The following is a 14,232-nucleotide window of genomic DNA, read 5'->3' as shown; positions in this document are numbered from 1 at the left end:
CTATTTTAAACTTGCAAGTGCAATTGGAAGAAGCTGTTTAAAGTACATGACTAATACATCAATCTGTTTGGCTTTGTTGTAGAAACTGGAAGAGAAGTTCCGATTGAACAGGAGGGAGCTGATTGCCTTTGAATTCCCAGTGTTAGTGGCCTTGGAATTTGCTCTCCATCTACCTGAACATGAAGTGATGCCACATTATAGACGCTTGGTCCAGCATTCCTAGCACAGGCTACCCTTCCGAGAAGAGGGAGGGGTTTAAAAACTTTTTTTTCCCTGTTGAGCTCAGAAGAGCAGCAGTTACTACTGGAAATGCAAAAATGGGGGCACAGATGCCCCAACGCCCTTTATTCTCTTTTCAGTGCAGCTTTTCAACCTGATCGTAGGAATAATTCCTTAAGACTCTCAGGCTAGACGAACTGTTTTAACTACTCGACGCAAGTGATGAATGAGTTGCATGTGAGTGAACAGTGGGTGGAGCAGATTTACACCACTTGGACAAAAAAAGAACTTCCTTGAGTTCCCCATAAACTTTCCTGCGAGGAGAAGGAAGATAAAACAGCAGCCTTCATTTCACACTTTATTTAAACTATACATTCTGCTCCTGTGGAAACCTCATCAGCTTTCCCAGAAGCAGTTTCCATATTACGAAAGGATTCCTAAAGCAATGACGGGTTGCGGAAGATACCTTCACTGTGTCAACAACGTGCCAATCTATTTTTGTATCTGTTATCGAAAGTGCACTTTTCCTGGTGGGTGGGATGATGATTTAGTTGAGAGACGCTGAGCAGGTTTGGAATCAGGTGGAAGGAAGCCTTGGATCATTGCTAGAATTTTGTTTACTAAAGGCCAGAGGACAACTTTTCTCTATTTGCTTAAAGACGTAATTACTGAAAGGGAGATAATCCGGGTTCATTTGAATAACCAGGCATAATCCCTGGTTGTTAGTTTGTTTTCCCCACATCAACATCTTTTATTTTTTTTTTTATATAAAGATTACACTACTTAAAAAAAAAAAAGGTATGACACCTACAAGTGAGAAACCAACAGCTGCTTTTGTTTTCACTTTTGTATGCGATGCCATTCAAATGTTCAGTATGGAAGAGAGAGGACATTTGGAAAGTGTCTTGTTCTAAGCCACATGCGTACTTCTAACCTCTGTACCTTCCCTCTGTGGAGATGGTTAGACTTGCACTCTGTAGTGTTTGTATTTTGTGCTCTATGTTAGAGTGCATTCTGAGGCACGTTGATGGTGCTGTATGTTTAAACAGTGTTTTTTTAAAACCAACTTGTACAGCCAAGGGCCAGAATTGGCCGCCTAGGGCCTTGATAACAGACACTTGCCTCAAGTGTGGGTAATTTTTTGTTGTTGTTGCTGTTGTTTTAAAATAGAATTGGCTGTACAAATCAAATTTCAGAGTAGGGGGGCCACTGAAATTGTTACATTTTTTCATACTTCACTACTTAGCAAACTTATAGTACTTTAACTGTGTTCATAAATTACAAAACCCAGACCGAGATGCAAAGCTTATACAATCCCCATGTGTGTTCTGTTTTCTAAATATTTGTATGTGTGCATTTGGGGTTGTATATAATGTAGCACTAAGGTGAATGTTCTGCTGGTAGACGAATTTCTCCTTGCGCAAGGGAACATTCTTGCCCTCTTCCCACCGCCCACGAACAGCCTAAACATGTTCTGAGGCTTCCTCCAGCCCTCCAGAGCAATTTGGGGACAGTGTGAGGCATGTGAAGGGGGAGGAGAGCGGGGCAATCCCGTTGGATAGCACTAATCCTTGTGCTAGCCCAACTATTTAGTTACATTCTGCCTGCATGTGTATATGTGTGTATATACATGCGTATACACACACACACATATACACAATATGAGAAGATAATGACAGCTGGATGTGCTTGCTACTATGCTAGAGGACATACAACAAAGAATTAAATTACTATTTTTATATGTAGTTAATGTACATGTCCCACTTTTTCTAGTGCAGATTCAGTTAACACAGTTCTTGGCTGACACAGTGATTTCAATAAAGTTGAGTATTTTACTGTTTATAGCGTAATACAATTAATTGAGCAACAGTTGTGTCCACCAAGATAATCTACCACTTTTTTTTCTTTTTTCCTGTAGCAGTCATTAGTGACGCTGGAAATGACAGAAGTTGGGAACAAAAGTACAGCCAAGAAAATATACAAATACAAAACTCCATTGAAACCTGTAGATTTTGAAACAAAAATCCACTTTATTGGTGTAGCTTTGCTTCCTCTTTTTGGCTTTCAAACACGAATGCTCCATTGTCTGACTTGTATATTGCAAGTATAAACTAAAAATATATTGAATGATACATCTGTTAGAGGAACTAAGAATAAAACTCTGTTGTTAAAGTAAAAAAATTGCCAGTTCCAGAATTCTCGCTCACTTGCCCTCTTCCATATTAATGTATTCCCATAAGCTAGTTTGAAGAATGGAGAAAAACACTATATAGTTTTCTGCAACTCCAAGGAAATCCTCATTTAAATTAAGGGAATTTGCATTTTCTGCATCTTCATTTAGCCAAACCCCCAAAATGTATATTCTGCATAGCCTCAAGACCAAAAACTGTTCTGCAATGCATAGTTAAAAGGTTTATTGATTAAAACAATCATTACCATTTTAAAAGATTGCACTTTAGGGTGGGTCTGGCTTCAGCTGTGGTCCAGTGCATATTATTTGGAGGGCCTAAGACCCAAGTGCATACATAAGATCAGAGAGGATGTTTTATAATTCCTTTACCGTTATCATTTTGCATGGAAAGACTGTTCTTGGATGGCAAAATTCAGAGTGGAGAATGATGGCACTTTGTAAACCAAAGGAACACCCTGTGCTCTGGCCACCACCTAACCCGAAACAGCATCTGTGCCTTCAACAATTTTGGGGGGAAGAGAGCCCCTGTCCCTAGACCCTCTATTGCTGCAGAGAGCTATTCACCCACATTCCTTTCCTATTTGCAGTGGGACAGTATCCCTGTTAATATGTTATCCCTCCTCCTTTGAAAAGAGGTGGTGCAGACGGCATAGTGGGTGTGGATCTTTGGCTGATGCCTTTCTGAGGCTACCAGGGACAGAAAGTACACAAGTGCAGTGCCATTACTTCAGTGTGGGTTTGCATAGTGCAAATGCAGTTCTAAACCCTTTCAATATCTATGCAGGTTTATGCAGAGTCAAGATACGGAAATTAGCCCTCATCAACAAACTGGACAGGATTCTTGACTGGCATGTTTGTTGGAAACATCCTGCTTTCATTTGCAGAAATGTTTGGCTGCTTCTTTTGTGGGGAGGGGGGGGGGAGTTACAGGGGAAGGCGTTTTGCATAAAATGAAAAAAAACTTTGTAGCGTAAATTGAAGCCATACTGATGAAATGTCAATGTACAAAAGACGACTGAAGTAAACTATAGTAATTCTCCCTTCTTTCTCCAAGATTGCATTAAAATAGCAGTGAAATGGTGAATAAAAGAAAGAAAAGGTTTTATTTTTGTTTCTCAAAACCAAGAATTTTGACTTGTAAATAGTTCCATAAAAAAAGAAAAAAAGACATGGGCTTTTGTAAAATCCATTTCTTTTCTCTTCATAATGTTTTGAGATGATGTACTATGCACTGTATTGTACAGATTATTATTTTGAAAAGCTGTTTTCTCCGCATACACCCAAGCAAGTGAAACTTTTCAAAAGCTCTGCCTGCCTACAGTGTTACACAAATTGTGTAGGGGTGGTGGTGCAGGAACAATGAGGCCGCCGATACCTAAATACAGTATGTCTTCAAGATTAAATTGTTGGTGTCTCTCACTTCATTGCTACCATAACGTTCCGAAGTGTTCATTATTCAGTGGATTTTTTAAATTCTGTAACTTAAATGAAAAGAAAAACAAGTGGTTTTCAAGTAGGCTTAGCATAGTGTAATAGCTTTTGTTTACATCTATATTGTTCACAGGGAAAAGAGAGTGAAGTCTTAATAGCAGTGCAAAAACATTGCAATACAACAGCAATGCTAACATGGGAACACCTCTCTCCTCTTGTCTGAAAAGAGCTAGTACTGATGGCAAGATACAGGTAAGAAAAAGGAAAGCAGAGCTCATGTTTTGCAAACTAAAGGTTCCAGGTCCTCTTGCATCTCCAAGACACTGTCTCGAAACCCTTCAGAGATGCTGCCAGTCAGTAGATGAGAGACTGTGTGTGTGATTCTGGACAAGGCAGCTGCCAGTGTAAGAAAGGTTCTCAACGCAGTGGACTTTGACTGTATCATTAAATGCAAAAGCCCCATAGGGCATCCACAGGACTCGATACTGGACAGTAACAGTCATTTTATTACACACCTGCACCTGATAAACAGTAAGAATTTTACCACTTGGCAGGAAAATACTAAAACTCAAGTTACTGGCGTGTGAAGGGTCTGATCTTTTTCACCATGATGTCACACAATATTAGCTACAAGGTTCTGCTATGGACTATTTTCCCATGAAATTTAATTAGAACTACTTGCTGTGTTCTATCTTATACAAATATCCTGGCTTGGAGACAGAGATGTGCCCATTGAAGGGTATAGATAGAAAATTACTCCCACCCTCCCCTCTCTGCAGTAGCTCTGGAAAATGCCTCTTCTAAGAATCAGGGAAGCCTACTTAACAGTGAAGGAACTGGGGATCTCCAAAAACTTGAGCCAGAGGCACCTTTCATGAGCAGAGCAGAAGGTGTATCTGCCTGATTTTATGGAATTTTCCTCCCGTCAGCTCTCTGAATATAGGAAGAGGCTTTTGGGGAGGCTGGGAAGAAAAGTAAAGTCTACGCACTGCCTTCCATTGGTGCATCTCTAGTTCTAAGCCACTATCTTGACTTCAGTTCCTCAGATGCTTCTTACTCATAGCAACATACTGAAGTGATAGTAAAACTGCAATTGGCAGTATTTGCAGAATGGTTAAAAATACTGCGAGGTGCTAAATTTAACCCATCCTTTTATAGCTTATACAGTATTTTTATGCCTGGAGCTATGAGGAAATCAAGAGAATAATATTTCAATTATCCTGTGTGTTGCCTGGAACTGATAATCAATGCAAGGGAACAGGAGGGTTATAAAATCTACAGAGGCAATCATAGCAATCCATGGGAGTCTTGAGGATGTCTCCTAAAAGGATGTTAAAATAAAAACTAAATTTTCTGTTTAAGCAAAGCATTTCTGAAATGGCAGCTGAGGCACTTGAACTTTAAAATCTCTTTCCTCTATTTTGTTGTCTTGCAGGAAAGGTAGTATTTGAGGAAAAAACAACTCCGTGTTTATCTAAATCCATTTTGTATGACCTGCTAGGTTCATGATAATTTTCAAGGGTGTAGCTGGCACACTGAAATCCTTACATCTGCTTTTAACCAGGGAGCAACTCCCATTGAACACAATGGATCATAACTTCTTAGTGGCAATGTATAGATTTGAGGCATGGTACCGTGGTCTTCAAAGGAGTTAAGAGCTTTCTACCTACTTCATGGGTTTACATCAGGCTTCCTCAAACTCGGCCCTCCAGATATTTTGAGACTACAATTCCCATCAGCCCCGACCACTAGTCTGCTAGCTAGGGACCATGGGAGTTGTAGGCCAAAAACATCTGGAGAGCCGAGTCTGAGGAAGCCTGGTTTACACCATAAAGATCACAACTACACCTGCAAGAGGGGTGTCCATTTTTTTCAAAGTACTCTGCTAAACAGAGGAGGACTTATGCCAGCACAAAAACAAAAACACCTTTCCTATTCAGCTTGTTGTATGCTACATACATACATACATACATACATACATACATACATACGGGACACAGGTGGTGCTGTGGGTTAAACCACAGAGCCTAGGACTTGCCGATCAGGAGGTCGGCGGTTCAAATCCCCACGACGGGGTGAGCTCCCGTTGCTGAGTCCCAGCTCCTGCCAACCTAGCAGTTTGAAAGCACGTCAGAGTGCAAGTAGATAAATAGGTACCGTTCCAAGCGGGAAGGTAAACAGCATTTCCGTGCGCTGCTCTGGTTCGCCGGAAGCAGCTTAGTCATGCTGGCCACATGACCCGGAAGCTGTACGCTGGCTCCCTTGGCCAGTAAAGTGAGATGAGCGCCGCAACCCCAGAGTCGTCCGCGACTGGACCAAATGATCAGGGGTTCCTTTACCTTTACGCTACATCTACCTATTAGAGTTGCAAGATGAGGACACAGCTAATCTAACACAGGACTTGCCAGCTGCCATAGGCTACATACGGCCTATTGAAAAGCCATTAGTACCTATTAAGAGGCACTTGGAGCTGTCATGTTTTGAATAAGCTTTTCTAGTCCTAGACTAGGAAAGGATTAAAGTGTTTTATTTTCCCCAGATGTATTAATAATTAGCGCTGCCAGCCACATTTCAGTTATGCAGTTAATTAAGCATTGCTGATGCCGCATCAGCCTGTTGACAGGTAACTTAAAATCAATCAGTTTTGCCTATAACACCTAACCAAAACCTCCAGTAGTGCCCATAAGGAAGTATAAAAAAATACTGTTTAATAAATAAAACTACCACTTAGCCACATTTTTTTTTAAAAAACAACACATTAATTTTGAAAGGCAAAATAAACTAAAGCTCTTACAGCTATATATATCTCCTCAAAATATTATTAATAGGACTTCCACTGCATCTCATTAGGAAAGTTTATTTCCCTTTGAAACCAGCTGCTTGGTTATGCTTTTGATGCATAAATTATATATAATTGGTGCAATAAATTATACACATTGGTATTGCCACCCAGAGTGGCTGGGGAAACCCAGTCAGATGGGCAGCATATAAATAAATTATTATTATTATTATTATTATTAACCATAGCAACATATTCTCAGTTTCCATTTCAGGCATTGCCACTTAATATCTTTAGGTAAAGGTAAAGGTAAAGGACCCCTGGACAGTTAACTCCAGTCAAAGGCAACTATGGGGTTACGGCGCTCATCTTGCTTTCAGGCCGAGGGAGCCGGCATTGTCCACAGGCAGCTTTCCAGATCATGTGGCCAGCATGACTAAACCGCTTCTGGCACAATGGAACACCATGACGGAAACCAGAGCACACAGAAATGCCATTTACCTTCCCGCCACAGTGGTACCTATTTAACTACTTGCACTGGCGTGCTTTCAAACTGCTAGGTTGGCAGGAGCAGGAACCGAGCAACAGGAGCTCACCCCGTCACAGGCATTCGAACCACCAACCTTTCAATCGGCAAGCCCGAGAGGTTCAGTGGTTTAGACCACAGTGCCACCCACATCCCATTTAATATTTTTATGTACGTGTGCACCAGTTTTGGAATGTTTCTCACGCAGGGCCTTTAGCATCATATCCCTGGCCACACAGTCAGCAAACATGAGAGGGGACTTAAGTGCCTACAGACTTGTTCATATGTAGCTCTTCCACGTTGTGTGTGTGTGTGTCTCCTTGGCTAATCAGGCTCTCCAGCCATGTGAAAGAGGGGAGTGGGTGTATGATGGGAGGCAACTTTCTAGACCAAAATGAGTCATGGATCTGTAATCTGGAGCAACTTTAAATCCCAAACAAGATGGCAACCTGTTGTGAGATACAAAAACCCATTTTGTACTCGCAGGTAGCAGCTAATGTTCTTCCCCAACCGCCATAATAATGATATTGTGGCCATCACAGATGTATGATTTGTTCTCAATTCCTAACTGACAGGCTGCAAGCCTGAATGAAAGCTTCACTTTACCTAAATAATTGCCTTTTGAAGCTTGAACCATGTAGGGGTTTATTTATTTATTTTTGCTTTACATTAGGCTTTTGATTAATGACTGAGTAAAAAGTACATAATTCAACCCTTTTGAGGATATGAAGAGCGATAATGGCATCTGAATGCCCTTGAAGGGGCAGCTGTCCAGAACCAAAAGGCTGGGAGTGGGAGAGAGCGGAAGGCTAACATTGCTATGGAAACTGCCTATATTCCAATGAAACACAGTTGCAGAGGAAACGACAAAAGAAGGTCAGTATGCTTACAAATACATAGCAAAGATTGAGGCTTCAATCAAATGCATGCTAACCCAGGAGTAAGCCTCACTGAACTCAATGGGACTTACTTCCAAGGAGCCATATATAGATTTGCATTATAAACTGTATACAGTGGTACCTCGGGTTACATATGCTTCAGGTTACAGTCGCTTCAGGTTACAGACTCCGCTAACCCAGAAATAGTACCTCGGGTTAAGAACTTTGCTTCAGGATGAGAACAGAAATCGCGCGGCAGCGGCGCGGCGGCAGTGGAAGGCCCCATTAGCTAAAGTGGTGCTTCAGGTTAAGAACAGTTTCAGGTTAAGAACGGACCTCCAGGTACCACTGTATTGTACACTTGTAGGGATTGCACCTATTGGAATTTAAGATGTGTAAATGCTTTTGTGTGTGTGTGTGTGTGTGTGTGTGTAATAGATAACAATACAAGACAGAAAAAAGACACATTGAAAAATGCAAATAAGATTTACTACTCAGTTATTTTACATTCAACATGGCCTTGTGCTAATCAGTTATACTTCAAGGTACTCTTTTCTATTAGCTGAGCTTTCCAGCGCCCATGAACACACATCAGATTGTGGTTTCTGGTTTTCAGATATTTGGGGTAGGGGGGGGGCAGTCCAAAGCTTGAACTAAACATCTCTTAGCTTTTTTTATGCAGACAGAATAATTGAATGTGATACTTCCATCTTATAAGAGGGTATACCAAATCTATGCTGGTTACAGTTTTATTTTCACAGTGAATAAGGTCACTCAGCCTAATTTAGTTTAAAAAAACCATACAGAAGAAGTGTTCCACAAAGAATACAGCTGTTCTGGTGCTATACATCAGTGGAGGATCATCAGCTACCTGGTTGATAACCTTAAACTGAATGGAAACTCTGACAAGAACGCCTGCAGAACTGGTACCTATTTGCAAGGTATGGCAGAAACAGTTGCTTTGCTTGTGCTTTCATGTAGATACTCCCAAGTGCCAATCTTCAAAATGCTCATGTTTAAGGCTCAGTAGGAATTGCTTATAATCATGGAACAAAAATTAGCCACCTCCTGCTGCAATCATGACACAACTATTCAATAGGATTTGGTTCTGAAAAGACACGTCCGATTGCACTGTTGGACATTGTGCTTGTCTGTGTCCACACTCAAGAACACATAGAAAGTGCGCCCTCTTCCTCTGCATGCACATACAAACAGATTTCCGCAGTGGATTCACATTGCAACCCTTAAGCATTTACACGAGAGCAAATCCCATTAAACAGGTCTTCTTTCTGAGCAGACCCACGTGGTTTTGTTTCTTCATGTTTCACTGGAGTTGTGTATGATGGGAGAGCAAGGTAGCAGCAAGCACACCACTTGGGCAATGCATGTCCCAGACTGAGCACAAAATACTACCAAGTCTTCCCTGTACCCAGATACACCAGGAAATCTGCCACAGACCAAGAAGCTTGTCCATTCTTCCTTCATAAGTGAGACTACGGTCCTATAATTTATGTTGTGATAAAGGGACAGCCGTCAAATTCTGAATGGTGCAGAACTTGAAGTAAAGTTGGAAAGGGGGCAGGATAAGCACCTTTTTTACAGCAGTGCATGCCCAGATGGTTCTACGGTAGTGGATCTAGTTTAGTTGAGACTGCACAATTTAGTTTAGCCTGGCTAGCATAAAGGTTAACGGAGCCCTGACTTTCCGCACTGCTATTAATAACATTTTTATGGCTTTGAAGAAAGAAGAACATGGAATTAAGTCACTTGCAGTTTGCACATCTTCACTGCTGTTGCTTTGGATTTTTCATTCACTATTACCCCTGATGGGAATGCTTGGTTATTCTCTTCATAATTTCTCCTTATATATTCACATGCCAGTCCTTTCGATGTAAAGCAGTGAGGCTTCAGCAAATCCACCAAGTAAAAGACTGTTAAAGAAAGCAGAGGAGAAGCTTTATTAACAAAGATTCACTTGGACAATTCATAGGAAACTCACCGAACAGGATGGCATTGCCAAAATAGTCGGTAATTTTCATGCTGAGGTATTTCTTCAGTTCCTTAAGTAATAGAATAACAACCACTGGTACAGTGGTGCCCCGCAAGACGAACGCCTCGCAAGACGGAAAACCCGCTAGACGAAAGGGTTTTCCGTTTTGGAGGCGCTTCGCAAAACGAATTTCCCTATGGGCTTGCTTCGCAAGACGAAAATGTCTTGCGAGTTCCTGCGGGTTTTTTCCCCTCCCCCCCCCCTTTTCCTAAGGCGCTAAGCCGCTTATCAGCTGATCTGCTGATAAGCCGCTTAACAGCTGATCGCTAAAAGCCGCTAAACCGCTAATAGCGCTAATCCGCTAAGCTGTCAATGGGCTTGCTTCGCAAGACGAAGAAACCGCTATACGAAGAGCCTCACGGAACGGATTAATTTCGTCTTGCGAGGCACCACTGTAATTTGTTGAGAGTATGATGGCATCCCAGTTGCTTACCCCTGGTTCCTCAAGATGACAGGAACTTGGTCCCTCACTTAGGAGCACAATGGCTGTCAGGGCACCTTTGTGGAACCACCCATTAAAGCCTTCTGGATGCCAGAAGCAATTGTATACATGCATGGCTGAACTGCATGGGGAAAAGGAACATCTTGGCGGCCAAGGTTGTTTGACATGTAGAAGGTACTCCAAGCACTGGGCCCCAGAGTTTCTTGGGCCTCCACATGTTATTTGACTATTAATGCTGCACCCTCTGCCCTCTGATAATACTCTGGGTTTTCTTCCAGTCCTGTCCTCTCTAACTATCACAAAGCTCTATGAACTATTTATTGATTTAATGAACCTTAACACTCTTGGAAGAGGGAAGGGGTGGCCTTTGTTACAGTTAGGGCGCTACTTCCTTCTAGAATACCACTTGTCCTCCCAGTGCCTGATGGATGAATCTTTATTAACCTAGGAAAATTCTGAATAACTGGTTTGGATCAAGTAATTGGTCTTTTTTTAAAAAAAGTAATTACTCTCTTATGGCTCTAAGTATGATGTGGGGATAACAAAGTAAGTACTTGTCATGCCTGCACCTATATGTGTCCATGTCAACATCAATCTCTCTACTGGGTCAAATCCTGCTGCAAGAGAGATCATAACCATACACAAAATTGCTACATCACACAGTTGTTGTCTACTACACTGTAAAGCCTGATGCAAACATCAATAACTAAAACAGCACGTGGCAATAACCATGATTTAATGTTACATATGATGCTCCTCTTAAAAAGGCTGCATCTCCTTCTGGACAGCCTTTTGGGACCAACATCGCCAGTGGTGGGCGGAGCAATGAATGTAAATTTTACATTTTTGCAGTAGCAAGAGTCCTTATCGGTTCCAGAACACAGTCCAGCCAGGAAATAAACATTAGAGGCGGGTGAAGCAAGGCTGGGGGGGGGGGGGGTCTGGAAGGCATCCAGGGGCCTCATTTGGCCTTCAGAGCTGATGTTCTCCACACATGGTCAACATAGTGGCTTGAATCCAAAGCATCTCATGATCTGATCTCTCACTGGAATGCAGTCCCCAATTCATCTCTCTGAAGATCCTCTCTCATGTCCTATCACAAACTGTTTCAAAGGGTTCCCTGACCCTTAAAGAGTAGCTCTTTGCATCAGGAAGGAAAAGGAGGGGCCTGATGCAGTTCTTTGGACCCAAGCCTTTATGCTTTTGGAGTCAGAGAAAACACACAATAATTTCTAGGGCTCAATCTCTGTGCACGTCTGCTCCATGAATAGCTCTCAGATAAGAAAACTGCTTGGTGATCATTGCAGAAAGTAAAAAAGAGAAATGGTAGAGCCTATTTGAAATGTAGCTAGTTGGAATTCTTTTTTATTTTATCGCACCATTTATGGTACCCCCTCTTCTTCTTTTTATTTTTTAAGAATAATTTTTTATTAACCGACCAATCACATCAAATCAAACCAAATTACATAAATTCCAAATTACACAGCCGAATTTTAAATTTTTGTTGGGGGTACCCATATTTCAAGTTCTGAAGGGGATCCAATCAACTTCTTGCTTCTTACTGCTGTTTTAATGTCCACAAATCTAACCTTATGATGTTCACAGTACTATCCAGTCCTTTCTTCTTGTTTTTCCACATCTCTTGTTGTTATTTTCATATATTTTTCCTTTCTCTTTGTGACCTCTGATAGTCTCCACAAGATGGTTAGATAGTTTGTAATCCTGCGTGGATATTTTTTTTTAATCCAGTAGCCATATCCAGACATTTTCCATGTAACATCACTTCCATACATCAAAACAGTCTTAGCGTCATTAATCTTCACCAATCTGCCTCCTTTCTCAAAACCTCTGAGGAGATTCACCAGGAATGCAGTCTGAAAACGAGTCCGTTCCTTCTCTCGGCTATAAATCCTTTGGCAAGATGGCGACTCCAAATTAATTGCTGCGCCATTCCAAAAGCTCTTATTGCTTCTCGATCTCCATAAAGCATACTTTTGGTTAAAGTTTATCTCCACACAGACCTTAATCATCCTGCTTGGGTCAGTTCAACCGATGATTCTAATGAGGAGGGGTTCTTGTAAATCACATAGAAGGGAAGTAAAAAAGGTCCCCCCCCATTCAGTCCCGTTGTCAACATACCCAGCCTTTGGTGTATCTTCATCGTAAAATATTCCTGTTTCTCCAACCCGTCGTCTTCTTTCGCAGAGGTCACTTAAATTAGCAGACTTCACTCCCCTTCTTCACTTGAAATATGTGCATTTGCTTCTTTTGTAATTAATTATTCCAAATTGCTGCAGCTAGTGCGCGATCAGAGACAGCGTCCAGGAGAGCCGAGGTCCACACGGGGGCATTCTGCCTAGGGCCCTCACCCCCTTCTTTCGAATTAGGGGGTGATTTATGGGCACAGCAGGCAAGGGCAGTGTTCCCCATTTCCTTGGGGCAACAAGGGAGGCTGCCTACTCCCATAACAGCCTCTTAATTACCCCGTGTGGGTCGGAGAGATGGTATTGTCAGCCATCTTCCAATGCGCCCCCTAGTGGCCCCCTATGGCACCCCCTCTTCTTTATCCTCAACATCCTCATCTGTCACATTAGGCTGACAGAGAGAGAGAGATTGGCCCCAAGGTCATATAGCAAGCTTTGGGGCTGAGCTGGCATTTGAATTCACATATATCCAGTACAACAATCTAGGCACCACACCAAGAATAGGCAACCTTTGGTGCTCCAGTTGTTGGACTCCAATTCCTATCAGTTCCAGCCAGCATGGTCAACAGTCAGTTATTCTTTCTGGAACGAAAAGCTTGGGAAGTAACCTTCACAATGGGACTTTAATTGGATGGATCACTTTGATGTCCTATCTGTTTATACAATAGTCTGCCAGACTGGTCTATGACACAACGGTCCATGCAGTACATTCATCAAAGGCACTTCCTCAGCTTCTCGCTTCTCCCATCACCATTCTAGCAATGACATTTCCTACTCTGCACTAATCTTGCGAACAACACAGCTTGAACAAAGGGCTCCAGAGGTAGCAGAGTTCAGTGGAGCTGTCTCTTGTTTCTAAAGATGTCAGCTCACACTTCATTCATCTTGAGCAAAGGGGAAGTCGTGTCTCCAGCTCTTTTCTTAAGTCACTCAACAAGAAGAATCCACAAATCGCTGGCTCAGCTCCATTTCCTTTTCTACAATTCAGTGTTATGACCTTGTATTTTAAGCCACAAGGCTTAGTTTATGAAACAGCAAATCTCCTTATGGAACTTTATAAATAAAACAAACTTTTGTAGTTTTTATTGGTAAGAGGGCATTTTTACACGGCAAACCATGCAAAGCTGTCTGGATTTTAATAGCATTACATCCATTTAAACTCTTAGCTTCACCACCAGGCTGTTTTTGCAAATTATGCAAGTGCCACTGCTCCTGAAAAGGCAAGCTCTTGCATAACCATTATGGTGCAAACCATTTTATAATGATATCATTATTCCTCATGAGCCCAGAATAATAAAAGATATGGTAGCTCAGAAATACTGCCATTTTACTTTGTGGGGAAGGATGTTGGAGAAAGACCCAATTGCAAACTTTCCATGAACACTTACTTGAACTTCAGCAGATCTTATGCATGATACCATATCATAGCACTGCAAATATACTGGCTACCAGCCCTAGTTTGAAATTAACTGTTCACTTGCTTGGATGCTTGCAAAACCTTAATGTCCCTAG

At 41.8% G+C, this 14,232-nt stretch overlaps 2 protein-coding genes across 6 annotated transcripts in view; one reads left to right on the top strand and one right to left on the bottom strand.

Annotated features, from left to right (window-relative positions):
- Positions 1-3,813, top strand: part of CABLES1 (Cdk5 and Abl enzyme substrate 1) — a 51,586-nt gene extending 47,773 nt beyond the window's left edge. For both annotated transcript variants that reach the window (XM_081874944.1, XM_081874943.1), the window contains one exon: positions 83-3,813. In XM_081874944.1, coding sequence (XP_081731070.1) covers positions 83-223 — 141 coding nt within the window. In that variant the 3' untranslated portion in view covers positions 224-3,813. The remainder of the gene's footprint in view (positions 1-82) is intronic.
- Positions 3,814-8,491: 4,678 nt separating this feature from the next.
- TMEM241 (transmembrane protein 241) overlaps positions 8,492-14,232 on the bottom strand; it is a 40,218-nt gene continuing 34,477 nt past the window's right edge. For 3 of the 4 annotated variants that reach the window (XM_081874948.1, XM_081874950.1, XM_081874947.1), the window contains one exon: positions 8,492-9,955. In XM_081874948.1, coding sequence (XP_081731074.1) covers positions 9,895-9,955 — 61 coding nt within the window. In that variant the 3' untranslated portion in view covers positions 8,492-9,894. Of the gene's footprint in view, positions 9,956-11,030; positions 11,134-14,232 lie in introns of those variants that run through there. The other variant, XM_081874949.1, reaches the window with a different exon arrangement.

This window comes from Podarcis erhardii (genome assembly GCF_964252035.2).
Source record: "Podarcis erhardii genome assembly, chromosome: 8".
Classification (NCBI taxonomy): domain Eukaryota; kingdom Metazoa; phylum Chordata; class Lepidosauria; order Squamata; family Lacertidae; genus Podarcis; species Podarcis erhardii.
The sequence above is the reverse complement of the archived record's forward strand: the minus strand, read 5'-3'. Positions and strand labels throughout refer to the sequence as shown.